The 19,888-nt window shown below is 45.4% G+C and overlaps 6 protein-coding genes across 6 annotated transcripts; 2 read left to right on the plus strand and 4 right to left on the minus strand.

Annotated features, from left to right (window-relative positions):
- Positions 1–1,656: 1,656 nt before the first annotated feature.
- Positions 1,657–6,389, minus strand: LOC111599757 (guanine nucleotide exchange factor subunit Rich). The gene is made up of 2 exons (XM_023315511.2): positions 6,240–6,389; positions 1,657–6,182 (listed from the first exon to the last, which is right to left on the minus strand). The coding sequence occupies exon 2, from the start codon at positions 6,160–6,162 to the stop codon at positions 1,906–1,908; it is 4,257 nt and encodes a 1,418-aa protein (XP_023171279.2). The 5' UTR covers positions 6,163–6,182; positions 6,240–6,389; the 3' UTR covers positions 1,657–1,905.
- Positions 6,390–6,686: 297 nt separating this feature from the next.
- Positions 6,687–9,190, plus strand: LOC111599758 (ATP-dependent RNA helicase Ddx1). Its single transcript, XM_030224789.1, has 4 exons — positions 6,687–6,809; positions 6,874–6,925; positions 6,991–8,663; positions 8,729–9,190. Exons 1-4 carry the CDS (start codon positions 6,794–6,796, stop codon positions 9,172–9,174), a joined length of 2,187 nt encoding a protein of 728 aa, XP_030080649.1. The 5' UTR covers positions 6,687–6,793; the 3' UTR covers positions 9,175–9,190.
- Positions 9,191–9,304: 114 nt separating this feature from the next.
- Positions 9,305–9,841, minus strand: LOC111599860 (GSK3-beta interaction protein). Its single transcript, XM_023315680.2, has one exon. The coding sequence runs from the start codon at positions 9,735–9,737 to the stop codon at positions 9,321–9,323; it is 417 nt and encodes a 138-aa protein (XP_023171448.1). The 5' UTR covers positions 9,738–9,841; the 3' UTR covers positions 9,305–9,320.
- A 218-nt stretch (positions 9,842–10,059) lies between these two features.
- Positions 10,060–11,212, plus strand: LOC111599858 (bifunctional peptidase and (3S)-lysyl hydroxylase Jmjd7). Its single transcript, XM_023315678.2, has one exon. It carries the CDS (start codon positions 10,104–10,106, stop codon positions 11,064–11,066), a length of 963 nt encoding a protein of 320 aa, XP_023171446.2. The 5' UTR covers positions 10,060–10,103; the 3' UTR covers positions 11,067–11,212.
- Positions 11,213–11,257: 45 nt separating this feature from the next.
- LOC111599861 (putative uncharacterized protein DDB_G0271606) lies at positions 11,258–18,322 on the minus strand. Its single transcript, XM_023315681.2, has 10 exons — positions 17,807–18,322; positions 17,286–17,394; positions 16,648–17,048; positions 16,494–16,592; positions 15,021–16,431; positions 14,802–14,933; positions 14,486–14,736; positions 13,851–14,371; positions 12,132–13,320; positions 11,258–12,070 (listed from the first exon to the last, which is right to left on the minus strand). The coding sequence occupies exons 1-10, from the start codon at positions 18,068–18,070 to the stop codon at positions 11,486–11,488; spliced, it is 4,962 nt and encodes a 1,653-aa protein (XP_023171449.2). The 5' UTR covers positions 18,071–18,322; the 3' UTR covers positions 11,258–11,485.
- Positions 18,323–18,612: 290 nt separating this feature from the next.
- LOC111599821 (osteocalcin 2) lies at positions 18,613–19,722 on the minus strand. The gene is made up of 3 exons (XM_023315609.2): positions 19,609–19,722; positions 19,342–19,403; positions 18,613–19,269 (listed from the first exon to the last, which is right to left on the minus strand). Exons 2-3 carry the CDS (start codon positions 19,387–19,389, stop codon positions 18,634–18,636), a joined length of 684 nt encoding a protein of 227 aa, XP_023171377.2. The 5' UTR covers positions 19,390–19,403; positions 19,609–19,722; the 3' UTR covers positions 18,613–18,633.
- Between the last annotated feature and the right edge of the window lie 166 nt (positions 19,723–19,888).

The following is a 19,888-nucleotide window of genomic DNA, read 5'->3' on the forward strand; positions in this document are numbered from 1 at the left end:
GCAACTCGAAATTCATCAGGCACCGCAGCGCTCAAATATTTTGGGAAACTCGTTACAGCTACACCTACAACTATACACACTGCAATAGCCACCAGCAACAACAACAATGGAGAAAAGTCTGAGGATGCGGCATGCTGCTTAACCCTTGAGTGGTTTGCCAGGAACTTAGCTGCAGCCTTTCTGGGCGCCGGCTGCCAACGGCCGTCGCATGTGGTGTTGTTGATTACACTGTAAGGTTGTTGTTGTTGTTGTCGTGGATGATGTTGTTGCTGCTGTCGGTCGGCGGTTTTGTTGTCTGTGGCATCCACCCACAGCTTCCTGTTGTAGTTCCTATTATTGCAGTTGTTATTGTTGTATTGCTCCTGTTGCCCGCAGTATAAAGAATTTGTAAAAGTTTTTAACAATTTCTGCAGACCGCGCACTTGACGGCGACGACTTCCTGCTGCAATGTGCCTGGTGTTGATGCTTTATTTGTACACACACACACACACACACGCACACTCACAAAGGGAGACATACTTCTATAACTTTTGGCTGCCTCTTCACTGAAGCGTCAATAGTTATTTTTACAACTACAACAAAATGAAAGTCGGCTCTGTTGTTGTCGGCGACAACGGATGCGAAATACACGAATTTCGGCGTTGTTGCTTTACAACTAACACAAATTGATACACACACACACACACAGACTCTCTTGCACTGCTTGCATAGTTGTGCGCGTGTATAGCGCCCCAGGGGCTTTGACGTTTGAGAGCAGCTGAAAAGTTCCATGACGTTAGCTGCCGACTGCTCGTTACCGTTGCTGTCGCGTCGTAACATTACAGTGATTACGTTTTGTAAGCACTTACGTTTACGATTTTATTGTGAGCAGACGACGGTTTCTCTCTTTCTCACTATCACTCGCTCCCTCTGCCGTTGTTGATGTCAGCGAAACCGGCAAACAGCGTCGCAGCGTCGAAGTTTGCAATTGTGCGAATTACGTTGCACAAACTTGACGAGTGAAAATGCACAACGGGGACGTCAAGGGACACGGGTGACATTGCCAGCTAAAGCTATCTACCTGCGCAAAGTCTCCTTCTTCACCACCAAATCAAGCGGCCCACGTAATGAATCAGTCACAGTGATTAACTTTTACAGCAGCCACGAGTTACGGCTCAAAAGAGTGCCGAAAAGTCACATGTGCTCGATTGGCTGCTGTATGTGTGTGTGTGTGTGTGTGTGGCTGAGTGTGTGCAATAGTTATTGCAGGGTGGCCATTCACTGTTAAGCTTGATATACGCTGAGCAGCCAGCTTGCGCAAACCATTCCGCTGTCTTTTTGTTTGCGCAGACGGTGTAAAATATAAGGGCATCGAACATCGAGCATGGAGCATCGAGCATCTATAAGTGAACATAGTTTAACCCTTTATAGCAAATAGACAAATTAGTTTAATCCCAGAAACAAAGAGGGAATCAAGAGCAGATCACGTACTACGTACCTTATTACGACACTCATATACGAGCGGTAAGCAGTTCATTTTGAGCCTGTTCCTTAGCAAGCAGTGCAACGCCCAAAGCAATTTCTCTTATAAAAAATGCATTTGTTCGACTTAGTAAAAATATATTTATCCTGTATATTTATGTATAGAATCTTGTAAATTTTTAATTAACAAATATTGCAGCAAATTTCATCTAATAATTTATGAATAATTACATTTACGTATCTCTTAATACAAGTTTTAATTTGCTTTCAACGATGTTCGCTTCGTTGTATGTTCCATTGAGTTGGGTTAACAGTTAACAAATCTTTCAACAATTACCATATATATGCAATATACAGCAAACGAAAAATAAACATAATGAATAAACGTGTATATTACGTACATGCACTGAGTATGCTATAACCAATTTCGTTATGTACGTAGCTTTACATGATCCCACAGCCATCCCGCGGCGCTTCTCGACTGCCACGACGCTGCAGCTGCTGTGTGGGTGTGGATTGCGTGGAGGAAGGATTTGTCTGATTGCCATTGGATTTTGATTTGGATTCGATACTGGCATGACGTGTCAGACGCTGCTCCGACGATCGCTGAATGCCATTTGGCAATTGCTGACATTTTGGCACAAAATTATTGTTGCTTCCATCCAAAGCATCGTTATCTAATCCGGACGCTCCATCGACGCTCAATTCGTTGTTATCGTCTATTCCATCGTGCATCGTGGGCGCCTCGCCCAGCGATTGTATGTACTGCTCCAGCAGATAAATATGTGGCTGCAGGGTCATTACAAAGCCGCGATACATCGAGCCTCCATTGTCGAATATGCACTGGCTAAGCTGCTTGAGAGCCGCTTCAATGCGTCTGCAGGCGCCCACCGACTCGCTGCGTATGACGACATTGACAATGCGTGAAATGGAGGCCGCATCCTGCAGCAGTATGGAGAGCATCAGGGCATAGTCCGTGCAATTGGCCTCGATGAAGAGCTGCAGCAGGTAGCGCAGCTTAATCGCTAACTTGTCGTTCAGATAGCTGGACACAATATCGCTGTTATCATCCTCCGAGGTGGGCAACGAGTAGAGACGTCGATATCGAAAGTTGTCAAAGGATAACTGCGAATTGGACCGGTTTTTTATGATTGGCAGCGAGCTGGGCTGCAGTTCCTCCTCTTCCTTAATGCAAGGCTGCAGTTGCGGCGATTCCAGCTGCGCAGCAAGACTAAAGTAACCCGACTCGGACGTTTGCGATGACGATCCACCTGCTGCTCCCACCTGGCGCAACGTGCCACGTAACTGAGCAAAATCATCGCGCGCGGCTGCTGGAAACGGACTGGGCAGCTGCAGCTCTGCATGCAAAGCTTGCAAGGCTGCTGCAATATTATCCAGCCGAGCCGCTCCAGCCGACTCCTGCGATAGCCAACTGACCACATGGAAGTCCAGATAGGCGCACATGTAGCCCAGGTCCAGCAGCTTATGATGTTGCAACAGCTGTCGCGCATGCCGTTGCAGTATCAAATCAATGCAAAAGATTTCACGTTGCTGCCGCTCCTTGGTGGATCGACGACGCACGACAGTCGCTGCGCCAGCATTGCTGCCAGCGCTGGGCGCCTCACTGCGTTCCACAGATGCTGCTACGCTATGCTGCTTGTTGTCCTTGGGCAGGTTGCTGGTGACAGTGGTCGAGTAGCTGCGTTCCCTCGTCGCTATGGGCCCTAGCACTAAGTTGAAAGCATCCGCATTTGGATTCACCTGCGCTTGCGTCTGTGGCTGAGGTGGTGCAATTTTCACATTCAACACCATGGAGCAGCGCGGCGAATCAATCTCGTTGGGATCAATGGCTTTGAGGAAGCGTATTAGATCCTTGGCCAACTCCCATTTGCGTTGATTTAAGGCGATATCAAGCAACATATTCGCATGCTGTTTGCTCACAGAGGAGGGCTCCAGATTCTGTATGATGATTAAGTAGCTGGCCGCCGTTTCCAGCTGTTCCGCCTGTAGGCAGAGATGGAACAGCTCCTTCGGCTTGCCCGCCATGCTGAACAAATAGGGCCAAAGCGCAATTTCAGTCTTGCGCGCACACTGCACAATCGTCTGCAGATACACAGGAAACTCACGTATGAAGTCTAAAATGCTGGGCAACTGGGCGTCGGGTATGGGCTGCTTGCTGCTAGCCTCCTCCTCCAGCACCTCATGCAACAGCAGTTCCAAGGCATGCGGGAAGTAAGGCAGGCTACGACAGGATTGCGCAATCTCCCAGGCCGAGTAGCCCAAGTTGCGCTTGATTAACTGCCTGAGGACCTTATGCAGATACACCTGCGACTTGCGCTCCATCAGAGAAAAAGGCAGAGCAAAGTGTGAATTTGGCTCATTCGTGTACAACGTGCTCTCATTCTCCACGCCCAACACTATGACATTGTCGAAGAGTATGACGAGCGGATAGAGCTTCAGAGGAAAGCTGAGCATAATGCGCTTGGACATGAAGCTATGCAATCGCTGTGCACCGTTCTGCTCCGATCGTTGCTGTAATATGGGCAGCCAGACACGCATGCCATGGGCTCCGGAATAGAGCCAAAGACAATCCCGCATAGCGCAGTGCTCCAAATTGTGGGAGAGCCAGAAGCATTCCACACAGCTGGCCAAGCAGGTGGCTAGCAACGTATTGGGCACCTGCTGTGTGGCTTCGTCCCTCTGAATCATCAACACTCGTCCACAGACATTGACCACAATAGTCTCCGACTCCGCCTGCTGCTGCTGTGGCTTTAGCTCGTTCCGTAGATTGGTAACTGTGAGACTCACAATGCAGGCGGGATGTATGCAAATGCTCTTCACATCCAGCTCATAGGCGCAATCGATGTTGATATTGTAGGCCGACTGCCTGTGCATATGAAACAGACTGACAATGCCATCAGCTGTGAGGACAATCAACTGATCTCTGAATACATTCAAACTGATAACAGGGGCGCGCACCTGTAGCTTATGCCCAAATTGATTATCCAGCTTACATTCGGCTGGATAGCAACGCAACTCATCCGTGCGATCTAACAGAGAATAGCAGCCCATGACAATGAAGCCTTGCCACCAGAGCAAACCACCAGAGACTACGAAATCCTTCTCCTGTGACTCATTGCCAAACAGCTTCCACTTCTTGCTCAGCATCGCATAGTGTGCCAGACCAGTGCGTCCTGCTACGGCCAGATGTAAGCCGGCTGCGTCGATGGCTGCATATCGTATGGGCCAATTAGTGGCTGCGTAATTGAGCGGCAGCTGCAGCAGGGTCCAGTATTTGCTTTCTGTCAAAATGCTGCCCATGTTGGGGCTTTGCTTCAGCTCCACGCAATCATCGTTTTGTCCAGCTGTGGTACTGCTGGGGAATGTGCATTTGGCATTGCCGTAAGTCTGCTCCAGATTATCGCCCTGATTGATGTACAAGCAATCGTCGCCTTGCAGCAGGATATGCGAATGTGCGGTCATACAGGGATTCATGCTCAAAGCGCTCTTCACAAACTGCAGCTGCAGCACATTGTTCTTGCCTTCACGAGTGGTCATAAACAGCTGATAGCCTTCGGTGGACCATTCGAGACGACGCAGCTGCAAGGGATTGTGCTTAACCAAATCCACATGCAGTCCAAAATCCCAGCTTAATGTGGACATCAGCAGTGCTCCAAAAGTGCTCCACAGCGACAACCCACCATTCACCCAGCTCACGGCGAGCACACAACCATCGGGACTCCATTTCAGCTCGTTGACAGCGCCCAAACTGCCTGGAGGCACATTCTCCGTCAAAATGAGCCTGTGCGAATACTCAAGGCCAGCTGTGGCATCGTCTATGGCATACACAGCCACCGCCGAACTCTGTTGGCCGTAGGCGAGCAATCGGAACTTGTGATTGACGCTGCAAACGCTCGCATCCAAGACATCTGGTACCCAACAGCCGTGCATATGCGCAGTTTCGAATCGCAGATGATCGGCTATAAGGAATGCCGCACGTTGATCGCTGAACACAGCAGCACAGCCGCCAATGAAGGGTGAATACTCCAGACTGGCCACAAACGCTGAGTTGCCCATGGCGGGCAAATATTTAGCGGGTTGCTGCTGCTGTTGCTGCACATAGAACGGAATGTCACGTAGCTTGATCACAGCTAACGGCTTTAGATCCTCGGAAACAGTTTCGAGCTGAGACCACTGCATTCGCAGCAACTCACATGTTTCAGTAGCCAGGAGCAGCTCACTTAGGCTTATGCAGCAGACAGTGGAGATGACAACGTCCAATTTTAGGCAACGTACTTCACGTAGACTCAAGCGGGGAATGTTCTCCTTGATGAACAGTTCGGCTGAATCTCTTTTCAGACTCAATGCAGGTGGATCCACCTGCATCAATATTCCACTGCCATTGGCATCGAAGTCCAGTTGATACAACAACAAAGCGCCGGCGTCCGTTAACACGGCCAACTGTCTGGAGTCGGGCTTCCATATAATCAGTTGGTTATTGCCAAACTCCTGCAGAGATTCGACGTTGCGGCGATAGTAGGCAATGGGCAACAGAGGGTTCGCATACCAAATGCCCAAAAAATCCGAGCCAACGCCCGCGACGAGTATTTTAACAGCATCACAACTAATGTGATTTATGTGAGTCGTTTCGCCAGGGAGCGCCAGGCAGACGCGCTTTGGCCAGCCCAATGGAAAGTACATTCTCTCCAGCGAGCAAATTGCTGAAAAAGTCTTTACTACTATAATTATCAATCAATTTGAAGTTGTTAAACACTTACACTTTAGTTAATAATAAGTTACACGCCAAAATTTACATGTCTAATGACTAATTAGCACTTTAACAAAACACTTGCCATAATTTAATAAAAAAAATCACTACAATTTACGCGTATACAAATATAAGTGATGCAAAACGATAGCAGCTCAACAGCTGTGATTTAACTCGTTTTGCAACACTCCAACTGTTTCTTTGTGAACATCTATAAGGCAGCAACTTTTTAAGGCTAGTATGCTTGTGCAAATGTCATCATACTAGGTGTTGTTCGAAATTCTGCAAGCAAATACATTTAATATAAATGAAATAAAAAAAACAATTGCATACGAACATTATATTTCCAATTGCAGTTCTTAACAAAATATACATCATTATTAGCCCGTTTTGCTTGAGCATAAAACACACTTGATACTAGCTTTGCTCTTACTGTCAACCGTCAGCGTATCCTGCTAAAATGAGTACATGGTGAACATCAAATGAGTACTTGAGTGAAAATATTGTAACCGGTCAAGGCAGTGCAGAATTAAATAAAAATAGCTTTTTTATTGAATTAAAGCAATGACTGCATTTGAAGGTAAATCCGCGAAGGAGTTAACTATTTTAATATTATTTAAATATCAAAAATTATGTTATTGCAGAGTTTGGTGTGCTCCCAGAGCTGGGTAAAGCGACCGATGAATTGGACTGGACGTAAGTTTTTTGTAAATAAAACAAATTGCATTTAATTGATCTACAAATTTACTGTTCTTCATAAGCTTGCCAACTGATGTGCAGGCAGAGGCGATTCCACTTATACTCGGCGGAGGCGATGTTCTAATGGCAGCCGAAACAGGCTCCGGCAAAACCGGCGCATTTTGTTTGCCCATTCTTCAAATTGTGTGGGAAACGATTCGCGACTTGCAGTCGGGAAAGTCGAGTAAAGGGAAAAGTTCAACATCTGGAGCGGTCGCACCTTGGACAATGTCGTTTTTCGATCGTAATAATGCATTAGCTGTGACTCCGGACGGCTTGCGTTGCCAGTCGCGTGAGTTCAAGGAATGGCACGGATGTCGAGCCACCACCGGGGTCTATGGCAAAGCCAAATTCTATTACGAAGCTATAGTCACCGATGAGGGCTTGTGCCGTGTGGGATGGTCCACTCAAATGGCAAACTTAGATCTGGGTACATGTCGCTACGGGTTCGGCTTTGGCGGCACCGGCAAAAAGTCCAACAATCGTCAGTTTGATGATTATGGAGAGGCTTTCGGTAAAGCAGATGTAGTAGGTTGTTTGCTGGACCTGCAACGCCTTGAAGTAAGCTTCACCAAAAATGGCACGTCTTGTGGGGTAGCTTTCAAGATACCTGAAAATCTACGCAATGACACATTTTATCCAGCAGTTGTGCTGAAGAATGCTGAGATGCTATTTAATTTTGGCAAAACAGACTTTAAGTATCCGCCAGGCAATGGCTACGTTGCTGTATGTCAAGCAGGTTCTGACCATAGCACAGCCAATCCTCTGGCCAGCCCTGCAGCAAACTCAGCAGCTAGCAAACCGGCGCCCAACGCACCTCAAGCTATAATCATAGAGCCGAGTCGCGAGCTGGCGGAACAAACCTACAACCAGATTGAGAAATTGAAGCTTTATGTGACCAATCCCGATGTGCGTCCCCTGCTGCTTATTGGAGGCGTGCGTCTGGAGGAGCAGAAAGCGGAACTGCAAAAGGGAATACACATTGTGGTGGGAACTCCCGGTCGTCTGGAGGAGCTCATCAACAGTGGTTTCGTACAGCTCACACATTGTCGTTTCTTCGTCTTAGACGAGGCGGATGCCCTACTTAAGCAAGGTTATACAGATCTAATTGAACGTCTGCACAAACAGATACCAAAAATAACTAGCGATGGCTGTCGACTGCAGATGATCGTCTGCTCTGCCACTTTGCACGCTTTTGAGGTAAAAAAGATGGCCGAACGCTTAATGCACTTTCCCACTTGGGTAGATCTGAAGGGCGAAGATGCAGTGCCGGAGACTGTGCATCATGTGGTGTGCATGGTCGACCCGCACGTAGACAACAGTTGGCAGCAACTCCGGCAGTCTGTGCGTACTGATGGCGTACACGATCACGACAATGTCCATCCCTCTAATCCATCCCCAGAGACCATGTCACAGGCTGTGAAACTGCTCAAGGGTGAATACTGCATTCGGGCCATTGATCAACATAAAATGGACCGAGCCATAATTTTTTGCCGCACCAAACAGGACTGCGATAACTTGGAGCATTATCTCCGTCAGCGTGGTGGACAGCGCTACTCTTGTGTCTGTTTGCATGGCGATCGCAAGCCACAGGAACGCAAACAGAATCTGGAATTTTTTAAGCGCCAGCAGGTCAAGTTTCTCATATGCACGGATGTGGCTGCACGTGGACTGGACATCACGGGATTGCCATTCAGTAAGGATTCCAAAATATATATTTTCATTTGAAAGTATCTCAAGTTCCATTTCTTATCCATGCAGTGATCAATATAACGCTACCAGATGATAAATCTAACTATGTGCATCGCATCGGACGCGTGGGTCGTGCAGAGCGTATGGGCCTTGCCATCAGTCTGGTATCTACAGTGCCGGAGAAGGTTTGGTATCATGGCGAATGGTGCAAGAGTCGTGGACGCAACTGTCACAATACCAATTTAACTGATGTGCGCGGTTGTTGCATCTGGTACAATGAACCCAACCTTCTGGGCGAGGTGGAGGAGCATCTTAACATAACCATACAGCAGGTGGACAAGTCTTTGGAGGTGCCCGTTAATGATTTTGATGGCAAGGTGGTCTACGGTCAGAAGAATCTCAATAAGGGCACTGGATATGTAGATCATGTTGAGCAACTGGTACCAACGGTTCGCAAATTGACTGATTTGGAATTGCAATCACAATCTTTATTCTTGAAACGCTTAAAGGTCTAAAGTGGTTCGATTTTGGGTTGTCACACGATCCGAAATACTTTCACGGTTACGAGTACATAAAATACATAAATAAACTAACATTAAAATCTTGTGTTTAATGAGTACAGCCTCAGTATGAAGTTGTTTTATCGAAGAGTTCAAATTGGTTACTCATCATCCTCCTCCTCCTCGTCCTCTTCGTGGAATTCAGTACGCATTTGCTGGAGTTGTCGCAGCTGCTGGCAGAGCTTGTTACCAAAGGATTCCACATAGCGTGGACTAATCTTGTCAAGCAGTGCGTAGGGTGTTTCGAATATCTCTTCCTCCTCTGGCTCCGCATCAGAACCTAGTGAATTGTCCTCATCGATTGTGTCATACTGCGAGGAGACTATTTTAAATCCCCGACCAGTCACTTGAACGCAGCAGGTGGCGCTCTCTATGGTGCGAATGTTAAGATAAATCTTCGTAGCACTGCTGACCAATTTGGAAGATATTGCAATTTCGGCTACGTGCGCCTTGACATCGTTTATGATAGCATTAGCCTCGTCAATGCAATTAAACACTTCATCCCCAACCTCCTGCATATTGGCAACGTTTTTAATTGAATTCTTTACTTTTTCCCAATTTTACAAAAGCAACATGTTTTTTTCGGCTGTGTGTCTTAAAACAGCTGTATACAGAACAAAAAGTATCGACTACCAGAGAACAAATATATATCGATACGTTTTGTGTAACAAGTACTGACCGTCATTCGTTTACTTATTCTTTTAATAAGCAATATTCACTTCTCTCAATTCACTTTTATTGCTCTTATTGTCTGTTCAGAATTCTCCGCATCAGATATAAAACCTAACCATATTTGATTTTTAAGATTACGATATAATTTGCTAAATTAGTTTTTCATCGATAATTTTAAACACTTAATCGATCTGTACCTGCATGCCATCGGCATGGCTCAAACTCAAATTGAGAGAGCAATAAAGTTGCTGCTTCAGGAATCCGAAGAGCTATGCATTGGTGGACAAATAACGGAACTGCAGCAGATGCCTACTGCCTTGGAGTTTGCTCGTGACTACTATGCAAAGAACTCGCCTGTTGTCATACGTCAGGCAATATCCCATTGGCCTGCAGTGCAGAAGTGGACGCCGGATTATTTGCAGACAGCACTAAATGACAAAGTTGTAGATGTAGCTGTCACTCCCAATGGCTATGCTGACGGTTTGGCCACACAAGAGGGCACAGAGTATTTCGTGCTACCGCTAGAAACGAAAATGCCATTATCGGAGCTATTGCAGCGTCTCGATGACCCAATGGGCGCCGTGCATTACATTCAGAAGCAAAATTCCAATTTTAGTCTTGACTTTCCGGAGCTTGCTGATGATATTGTACCCAGCGATTTGGATTTTGCCCAACAGTGCTTCAATAAGCAACCAGATGCAGTCAACTTTTGGTTGGGCGACGAGCGGGCAATTACCTCCATGCACAAGGATCCTTACGAGAATCTTTACTGTGTCATTTCTGGATACAAGGATTTCATATTGTTGCCGCCGCATCAGCTATGCTGCGTACCTCGTGGTAATTACCCCACTGGCGTGTACAAGCGAAAACCCTGCGGTCAGTTTTATGTAGAACCTTTGATTGAGAACGATGCAATTCAGCATACGGAATGGATTAGTATTGATCCATTAGCTCCAGATTTGGCCAGATATCCGCAGTACGGCAAGGCGCGTCCTTTACGCGTACGTGTTCATGCGGGAGATGTGCTCTATTTGCCCAACTATTGGTTCCATCACGTGCGTCAGAGTCACAAATGCATTGCCATCAACTTCTGGTACGATATGGACTACGACAGTCGCTACTGCTACTATCGCATGATGGAACAGCTCACCACCCAAACATATGTAACTAAATAGCTAAGAATCAGTGTTCGTTCACAATCTGTAAATCCAATTTTTTGCTACTTTTGTAAGCCAATAAAATACAAAAGAAACCCTGGAGGTCTAGCGGAGTTACACTATTTGAATTTGGTCCCAAATTTCGATGGAATTCAGTTCTTTCTAGCAGCCTCAGCTAATGCGTTGCGTTACCTAACAAAATCTTTGAGTTTTAGGTGTACATATATAATTTAATACAAAATAAAATCATAGTCGAAATTTGACCGCTTTTTGCGGCTAGTAACTAATTTTGTTTGTGTATATAGGTGATGTCATATGGTATATGTACGTATGTATATATGAGTATATAATTGCATATATGCGTGTATATGGATAGGTTGGGAATGTTGTGTGGGTGGGTCCCCTAGTGATCTAATTGCTAACTAATTTAATTGATTTTAATCTAAGCTGATATTCTTAATTTCTTGAGCTGCCGCTGCACTGGCTTCCTCCTCCGGATTTTCGTTATTCTCACACTCTGTATCTCCTCCATTTAGCGTCACCTTTTTCTGATCTGCCTCGGCTAGATCGGCATCATTGTTGGAGTCCTGCGAATTCGACTGGGCACGGACGCGTTTATTGACCTGCTTTTTGGAAGCTTTCTGCTCCTTACTTTTCGTATTGGGCATGCAGCCCGTACCGGGCTGTTCTACGACAAAAAGCTGCTCTAGATATGTACGATACCAAAGCAAAAACTCATCGCGTTGCCTTGGCATTTCCATCTTCTTAATCTTTGCATAAAAGCGTTTGGGCGAAATGAGCGGCGAGACGGCATTTGGAGTCCAGCTGGCGGCAGAGTTTTGTGCCGCGTTTGCCGTCAGCTTGGAGACTTCAGCAAGCAGCGAATCATTAATAATGGTGTTGTTGTGCGTTTGGTTGCGTATGCGTTTGATTATGTACTCAATAAGCTCGTGATCAGGCGACAATTCAAGGCTGGCCGATGGAGGTGTAGTGGCCCGTTCAATGACTACCTCAATGATTTGCTTAAAAAAAAAGGCATGTACTATGAGCGGCTGGAGCAATGCATTAGCTATGGCTACTTACATCATCGTTATCCAAAGGTGCAGGACCAACGCCAGCTGCCTCTGAGTAATCCACCACTGCTGCTGCTTCTGCTGCTGCGGTTGCCACTGGCATTACCTGCACTGGCAGACTATTGTCATCTTCCTCTGGCCGATCGTTGGCGGTTTGAGCCTGCGGCGATTCAGTGCCACTCTCCGTGGCCTCTGTAGGCTCTTTTACAGCAGAATTCTCCGCTGGCTGGACACTGGGCACCTGTCCTTGGTTAAGCGTCTTGCGCAAACTATGCACTTCGTTATAAAGTTGTTGTTCGCCTAGCTGCTGTTGCAACTGTTGCTGCTGTTGTTGCTGCTGCTCAAAGAGAGTTTCTAGTCGTCTATACACATCCTCCTTGATCGACTCGTAGAACTTTGTGGTAAATTTATCATTTTTCAATGCATTTACTAACAAATTACGATTCAATTCCTCTGAAGCAGTCTCATCCGTTTGCTCTAGCATCGCATTCGATTCATCTGGCGCAACAGATTCCTGTGCTGTAACATTGTAAACAGGAGCAGCTGGCGGAGCTTGCATTGCTGGTGGCTCTGGTAGCTCATAATCCATATATTGAGCAGGCAGCTCGAAATCGAAGCGCAAATGACGCTGCTGCAGAGGTGTGAGAGACACTGCGGACGTAGTCGGCTTGGCTGGCACCTTGTTGCGCTGATACAGAGGACTATTCACATTCATGTTGAAGAAATTTGATGAGCCAGCAGCTAGCTCCTGCAGCGAAGTCTCTTCGTTACGCAGCGTAGGCATTTGACGCCGACGATTGCGACGTCTGCCACCACTGCCGCCAAACATCGAGGAATCATTATTTTCATCATCCTCCACATCCTCCTCCTCTCCATGAGCATTATTGCGCCAATCGCGATTGCTGCTGCTGCTGTTGTTCAAATTGTTGCTATTGCTGCCGTTGTGCAAATGTTGCTGTTGCTGCTGCTGCTGTTGGGGTGTTGCTTCATAAAAGTGACGATGCGTCTGAGCCTGCTGCTGTTGTTGCTGCTGCTGCTGTTGCTGAAGTAATATGCTGCTTGTAGAGCTGCGCGCAGTGTGTGGCAAATGCGTCTGAAAATAGCTTGGGCGTTGGCGCTGACGCTGTATTTGTCGATATTGATGCTCCACATTGAGTTCCTCGTTGCTTTTGTTAGATAGCAGATTCTGACGTGTATAGCTGAAAGCGCACAAATATTAATGGGTTAATAAAAGCGAGCAACAAAATCAAATGTTTTTAATGGGCAAGCCAGAATAATAACCCAATTGATTTTAGTATTGTCAACAAGTCTATTCAAATTAGCGATACTCTAAAACAATTCTAAAAACATTTTTGGTTATAGAACTTATAGAAAATAATTTTTAAGTTAGCAGTAAAGAAAATTGAATTATTTAAAAATAAGAATAGAACTTTAGTTAATAGTTAGTTTAACTCAACGTAATGATCATAAATGTTTTCTTCTTTCTACTTACTTATAGCACATATTTTTGGAAAGTTTTATTAAAAATAATAAATCAAAATTATTCGTATCTTTTTTGTCGTGGCACTTCGTTCTATATATTTGTTTTTATTACTTTGGCAAAGATTTTAAATTAACAGCTCTTTGGTTCCTAGTTCTCAGAAATCAATAGAAAATAAATAAATAACTGCCTAATCCATACGAAAGAACCCGACACCATATAAAATATATGCTTTGTACGGCGCTTTACCTTCGGAAGTTATCCCAATAGTTGTTTGCGCGATTGCCCGGTGGCACCTGATTGTTCAAAGTGGGCGGTGGAACCGCATCCTCTGGCAACGAATGCAAATTGTTCGCGTGCTGATTCTGTGTGCGCAAATTCGCATTATTTTGGTGTATGGTATTGTTATGATGATTCATGAATATGGGTCCCGGACTGGCACGATACGAGGGGGGCGAGAGTGGCGTCTCGTTGTTGTAGTGTGTTGGTGGTGGCGGCGGTGGTGGTGGTGGCGCGGCATTGTTCAAATACGTCTGCGACTGGTGCGGATCGTTGCTACTGTAGATATTGTTGCGATGAATGCTGCGCTGATAGTTACTAAAGGCGCTCTGATGCGAGGAGCCGAAATTGTAAAGTTGTTCCGACTGGGCGCGGGCGCTGGCGCCCAGGCACAGATTGTTGGGTGCCAAACCCCCAGCGATTGGCGGTACCGACTCCGAGCGCAAGCTATAGGCTTGCTCTTGGCACGATGCGTTCAAACGTTCCTGTAACTGTTTAAGTGAAAAGTAAAAGTAAGCTTTAAATATAATCAAAATAAATCGCATGCGATACACAAAGGATGATTAAAACTTTTCTCGCTTGATTTACTAAAGCTATATTCTCACCGAATGTATCTGATTGTTGAGATTATCAATTTCGCGCTGTTGATGCCACAATGTCTGGTTGCACTGACAAACCGAATTTATTAGCATCTGCTGAGTTTGCATAAACTGCTGCAACAGCACAGCGTCTGGTGTTTGATTGACACTCGAAGCCTGCGAAGAGGCAGCGACCCCCGGAGCAGCTGGACCTCCTGTTGGAGTTGCTGGCAGGTAGCCAGGCTGCGAATGCCATGTGCTGCTCGTATTATGCGTATCTATTAATAAAAGAAGAACTGTTTAATAAAAGTGAATAGTGACTAGTTGCTGGTCGATCGCTTACTCCACATGCCCTGAACAGGTGCCATAGGCGGTGGCATATACTGGGATCTAGTGCTGCTTGACGGTATACTATCATTGCCCAGCGAAAGGCTATCAATCGTCAAATTCAGATCGTCTTCATTGTTTGACATGGAGTGACCATTGGCTTGTTGCTGTTGCGATTGTTGCTTGTGATGTGATCGTCGCTGCTGCTGCTGTTGTTGTTCTTGTTGCTGCCGCTGCTGCTGTTGCTGTTGCTGTTGTTGCTGCTGCTGTTGCTGTTGCTGCTGCTGTTGCTGTTGATGCTTCTCCACAACGGTAGCAGTCGAGGGAGTTCGTTTCAATGTGGCCGAGGATGAAGTACGCATATGTCCAAAATATCTATCGCTGTCGGTGTCATCATTTCCTTCGTCATCAGCCTCAGATGTGGTATTGGTGTTGTTATTGTTGTTGCAATTGTTGTTGCTGCTGCCATTGTTGTTTATATAATGGGCTTCATACTCGCGCTGTTTTTGCTCGTATTCCTGTCGCAATTTCTCGCACTCTGCTCGCAACTCATTGCGCGCTTGCAATTGAATTTGTCGGTTGGTTTCTTCCTCCTGCTCATCGTCCAGTGGACGCTGTCTACCGGGCGTTGGAGTTAGACTGTTACGCTGCAGTGCATCATCACCCATCTGAACCGCTGCTGCAGCCTGCCTCTGGCGGCGTTCAATCTCAGCCTTCAATGCAGAAATTCGATCACGTTCCTGCTGTAAAGTGGCTGCTTCAGCGCGTAACTCAGAGCTGACGCCGTCTAATGCATGCACACGCTGTGAAATGTCCCGTGGCCGTTCCTCGTGTCGCTCAACGCTGCGTCGGTCTAATGTTTCACCAATGTCGGATGTGCCAGCCTCTATCTGGTTAACTGTATTCAACATGCTCTTTAACCTGTTCATTTGAGCTTTCAGTGCATCAATGTCCGCTGTCTTCTGCTCAATCATATTCTGAGCGTGTTGAGCACGCTGTGCGGCATTGACTGCTTCCTGTCGCAAAATAGGAACATTGCGTTGATATTCGACTGGTACAATGCGCTCATTGGTGGGTTTGGCCTGCTGTTTTGGTGGTGTTTGCTCCCTTGGGGTGTTTGCGTCATGGCTGGCAGCACGAACGGATTGCACCTGCTCTTTGGCCTTCCGATTAATGCTGGTTAGCTCGTTTACCAATTCGCGCATATCCTCTCGCTGCGTACGTAATGATTCAAGTTTCTCCTGCAGCGCCTGCTGCTCGGCCAAAATCTCTGGACCATCATCTCCCAACACGCTGCTTAGTTCGTTTTGATTATGTATAAAAGCCGTAAGATTCTTCATACGTCCTACAAGCGAGGCCATATCATCCTGAACTTGTTGTACAGATTCATAGTTTGGGGCATCACCGTTTCCGTTATGTGCCAGATGCCCTGTGTGTTGACGCAGCTGTTCCATTTCGTTTAGATGTGTTTTGGCCATGTTTTGTATTTGCAGCAACTTTTGTTGTTCATCCTGCAAGTGTTGCATATTCCGATTGGATGCATCTAGTCGCTGTTGGAGTTCATCAAAACTGGGCGTTGTATCCGGCGTTGGTGTCTCCATGGCGCTGTGCAGCGATTGAATGGACTGGGCGCGATTGTCGCTCATCTATGAAAGGATAATTATGTAGTTTGAATTCCTGTAAACAAATTGATAACTACATTACAAACCTCACTTAATGCAACATCCTCCAGGCTAGTCGAATTGACTATGCCCTCATCTTTTTCACTGCCGCTGGGATTGATTTCATGTACCATATTGCTTAAATGCTGCAATAAAGATGTTAGTTAGACTTGATAATAAATGATCATCTGCCTTGCTCACCTCAATAACAGTGCCTGCTGTCTGTTGTTGTCCGTTGCTGCTATTCCAATTCTCATCCAAGCCAAGCAATGTGCGCAATACTTCAATTTGCGAGCGAGTTGAACTCTGCGCTGATACCCCAAAAAGTCGATGAACTACAGCATGCAGAGCTGTTGGCGCCTGACAATTGATATTTGTGGTACCTGTGCTGCTGGTTATGGACTGTTGTTCCTCGTTGCCGTTGGTCGTGTTGGGTGTGACAACACCTACTGTGGCATTGGGTGTCGTGGGCTGACGTAAACGCAACGCAGCTGCCGCTACGGGTTGTGGCTGGGACTGTGGTTGTGGCTGCTGCTGATGCTGCACTCGTTGCACTGGGCGCACAGGAAAGCAATAGCGCTGATGCTGTTCCTGTAGCTGATCTGCGAAGCACACAAAATTGAATATAATTTAAAATCGTGCAATGACGCAGTCAAAACCAGCTGCCCACGGTGCGATCGATGCGAAAGGCCCTCTCCGTGGGCGTTTATTTTCGTGCGCTATGTTATATTTAGAATATGAACTAGAGCAGATTTTATGTGATCAGTAAAACTTCCACCCAGGTGCGAACAGAGATATAGATAGATAAAGATATATTTTGTCTAAGACTTGGATCTTACCTGTTGGATCGTAACTATGTTCCGCGGCCAATTGACGCAGCGCCTCGCGTTGCTCTTGCTGCTGGCTGCTGTATTGCGTTTTCGCAGTTGTTGCACGCTCCAGCAGATCCTTGAAGCAACAACAAATGAATATTAGCAACAGACTTATTATCAGAAAGACAGCAATTTTGTAGCTTTCTATAAATTTTTGTGTGCGCCGCAGGGAAGGTCGTCAGTATTACTAAAACAGCGCCGAGACTATTCGAGCATTTTGGTCGAAAGAATGAGTGTGAAAAGTATTTTTAAATGTAAGAGCACAGCCGAATTGCTGAAGACGAGAGAGCACTTCAACAAATGGACCAGCTAGCAAAATGGGCGTCATGGCAACGTAAATGAAAAAGTGTAGTCAATCAATATAAACAAGCCGGCTGCGAAATTTTCCGGTTGCTGTCCATGATAAAATATCAGACTACACGATGTGATTTTTACAGTAATACATATGTGAGACTTAGTTTCTTTTGTTTTTGTGAATGGAAACTTACGCATAGAGTTTTGCATGTACCGCGCTGCAGTCGCGCCGCAATCTCCTCTTCCTGCTCCCTCTGCTGTTGTTCCTGCTGTTGTTTAATTAGGGAAGAATTGCGAGCACGACTGCTGCTCGCTCTAGTTGTTGAGGGCGTTCTGTTTGGATTAGCCGGCAATGTTGGTCCAGCTGGGGTTGTTACTTGTTTGGGTACTGCTCCGGTGCTGCGATTTGTATCACATTCGTTTTTCATTATTACCTTTACGGGCGGTGTCGGCGCCATCAGAAAATATATACATATACAACTTGCACAGTTATAAATTACAATCTATCACTGACTGGATACGCGGCAGCTGCTATATCAGTTAGTTTTCATTAACTGTTAGCTAAATGAGACGAACACTATTCGTGTATATATATAGCCGAAACAATCACTTAAAGAATGTCAATCGCTTCTTACTATTACAATTTATACAAGCTCAAGGCGAATCAGAACATTTTTAATAAGCAAACAGCTGCGTCCTGACACCTAGTGATGTGCTATTTGCTATCGATAATTGAGAATAATAACGATTACTTTGGCGTACATTGTGAACTGAAGAAATCGATAATTGAATACAGCAAAGTATACAAGGCGCACTTAATAATAGTTTAAATAATTTAAATCTAATAAAAAATCATTTCCAATTTATAAGACAATCATGAAATATGAATAAGCGAGTAAATCGAGTCAATGTAATTATATATTAACAACCAAATTGATCTAAGTTGAATACTTTTTATTTCATATATGTATATATAAGTTATTCAGCAAATGAGTAGTTTTTATATTAAATAAGTATTGTGCTATTTGCCTTGTTTGCGCTGTATAATTTCCTCCTTCAAAGTTTTTATACGCAAACGCTCCGCACGCAAACTTTCCTCTTGACCACGCAAATCACTTGTGAAATCCGTAACCATATTTATCATGGCATTTAGGAGTTCCGCATTGTCCGGAGCAGCTCGAGAAGTGGATGATTCAGCCTCAGATGATAAGGCGCTTCTGCTAGTACTGCTAGAACTGCTGCTGGACTGCACGGACTCTGCAGTCATCGTTTGTCTGCTCTGTTGCACAGTTGATGATGACGAAGATTTGGACTCCGTGCTGGATATATGCTCCTCAATACGCTTTGTCGAGTCGGTCATATGCTGCACACGCTTGAATTGAGCTTTTAAATTGGCAATTTCCGCCAGCTTTTCCTGCAGATAATTGGCTGTTTCCTCTTTGTCCTCATTAGTTGCGTTGTCTTTTTCTTCGGTTGCTGCACTTTCTGCTGTAGCGAGTGAAGACTGTGATTCCGTGGTTACAACGCTCACCGATTCCTGCTCCCTGGTGGCCATCCTCAATTGCTGGCGCTGGGCGCTTAAGCGTGTTAGTTCTGCCTGCAGCTGACGATGCTCCTCTTGCATCTCCTCTAACTGACGATTGGAAGCAGCCAAGAGCTATGACGGAATATATAATATATTTGTACCTATTCCGGCCAATGATCATATTTCATTTGACTCAATTTTTACCTCGCTCAATGCGGCATTGTCTTGGGGCTTATTCAGTTCGTTGACCATTATGTGGATCGTTCCTTGAAAGAAAAGTCTTTGTTTTTAGCTACACATAAAAATTGTGTTTTCTTAAATATATACTGACAAACACACACACGCGCGTAACTAGAGCTCCCATTGCTATAAATAACATTTTTTCGACTTTGTGGTAATATTTGTGTCAATCATTTTGACGGTCCTCGGTTGGCCCTCACTTGGAAAACAAAAGCAATTATATAAACTTACAGAACGGAATGTGGACAGGCGCTGCACTAGAAATTCAAAATTATGTTCAAATAGATATATCTATCTTTTATTTTTTCGAACAATCCGCACGTTCAGATGCCAATTTTCCTACTAAATGACTGAGCCGAAAATGAAAATATTTTATACGATAATTTATATACATACACCCATGTACGCACATACGTACATACATATCTATAATGTGTAGGAAGACCAAATATATTTATATATATAGTAAAGTTCATAGCGTGTGTCAGGCGACAAAAGTTTCAAAAGCGAA

Source organism: Drosophila hydei, unplaced genomic scaffold (genome assembly GCF_003285905.1).
Source record: "Drosophila hydei strain 15085-1641.00,03,60 unplaced genomic scaffold, DhydRS2 tig00000001-arrow-pilon, whole genome shotgun sequence".
Taxonomy (NCBI): domain Eukaryota; kingdom Metazoa; phylum Arthropoda; class Insecta; order Diptera; family Drosophilidae; genus Drosophila; species Drosophila hydei.

What these genes read in the sequence shown, in the direction of transcription:
- LOC111599757 (XM_023315511.2), bottom strand. Translation starts at nt 6,162, where the DNA reads ATGTACTTTCCATTGGGCTGGCCAAAGCGCGTCTGCCTGGCGCTCCCT.
- LOC111599758 (XM_030224789.1), top strand. An exon ending in ACCGATGAATTGGACTGGAC is followed by an intron (nt 6,926 to 6,990) that starts GTAAGTTTTTTG and finishes GTTCTTCATAAG; the next exon opens with CTTGCCAACTGATGTGCAGG. An exon ending in CATCACGGGATTGCCATTCA is followed by an intron (nt 8,664 to 8,728) that starts GTAAGGATTCCA and finishes TTATCCATGCAG; the next exon opens with TGATCAATATAACGCTACCA.
- LOC111599860 (XM_023315680.2), bottom strand. Translation starts at nt 9,737, where the DNA reads ATGCAGGAGGTTGGGGATGAAGTGTTTAATTGCATTGACGAGGCTAAT.
- LOC111599858 (XM_023315678.2), top strand. Translation starts at nt 10,104, where the DNA reads ATGGCTCAAACTCAAATTGAGAGAGCAATAAAGTTGCTGCTTCAGGAA.
- LOC111599861 (XM_023315681.2), bottom strand. Translation starts at nt 18,070, where the DNA reads ATGGCGCCGACACCGCCCGTAAAGGTAATAATGAAAAACGAATGTGAT. An exon ending in ACATAGTTACGATCCAACAG is followed by an intron (nt 17,049 to 17,285) that starts GTAAGATCCAAG and finishes TGTGCTTCGCAG; the next exon opens with ATCAGCTACAGGAACAGCAT. An exon ending in ACCTGTTCAGGGCATGTGGA is followed by an intron (nt 14,737 to 14,801) that starts GTAAGCGATCGA and finishes TTTTATTAATAG; the next exon opens with ATACGCATAATACGAGCAGC.
- LOC111599821 (XM_023315609.2), bottom strand. Translation starts at nt 19,389, where the DNA reads ATGGTCAACGAACTGAATAAGCCCCAAGACAATGCCGCATTGAGCGAG. An exon ending in ACAATGCCGCATTGAGCGAG is followed by an intron (nt 19,270 to 19,341) that starts GTAAAAATTGAG and finishes ATTCCGTCATAG; the next exon opens with CTCTTGGCTGCTTCCAATCG.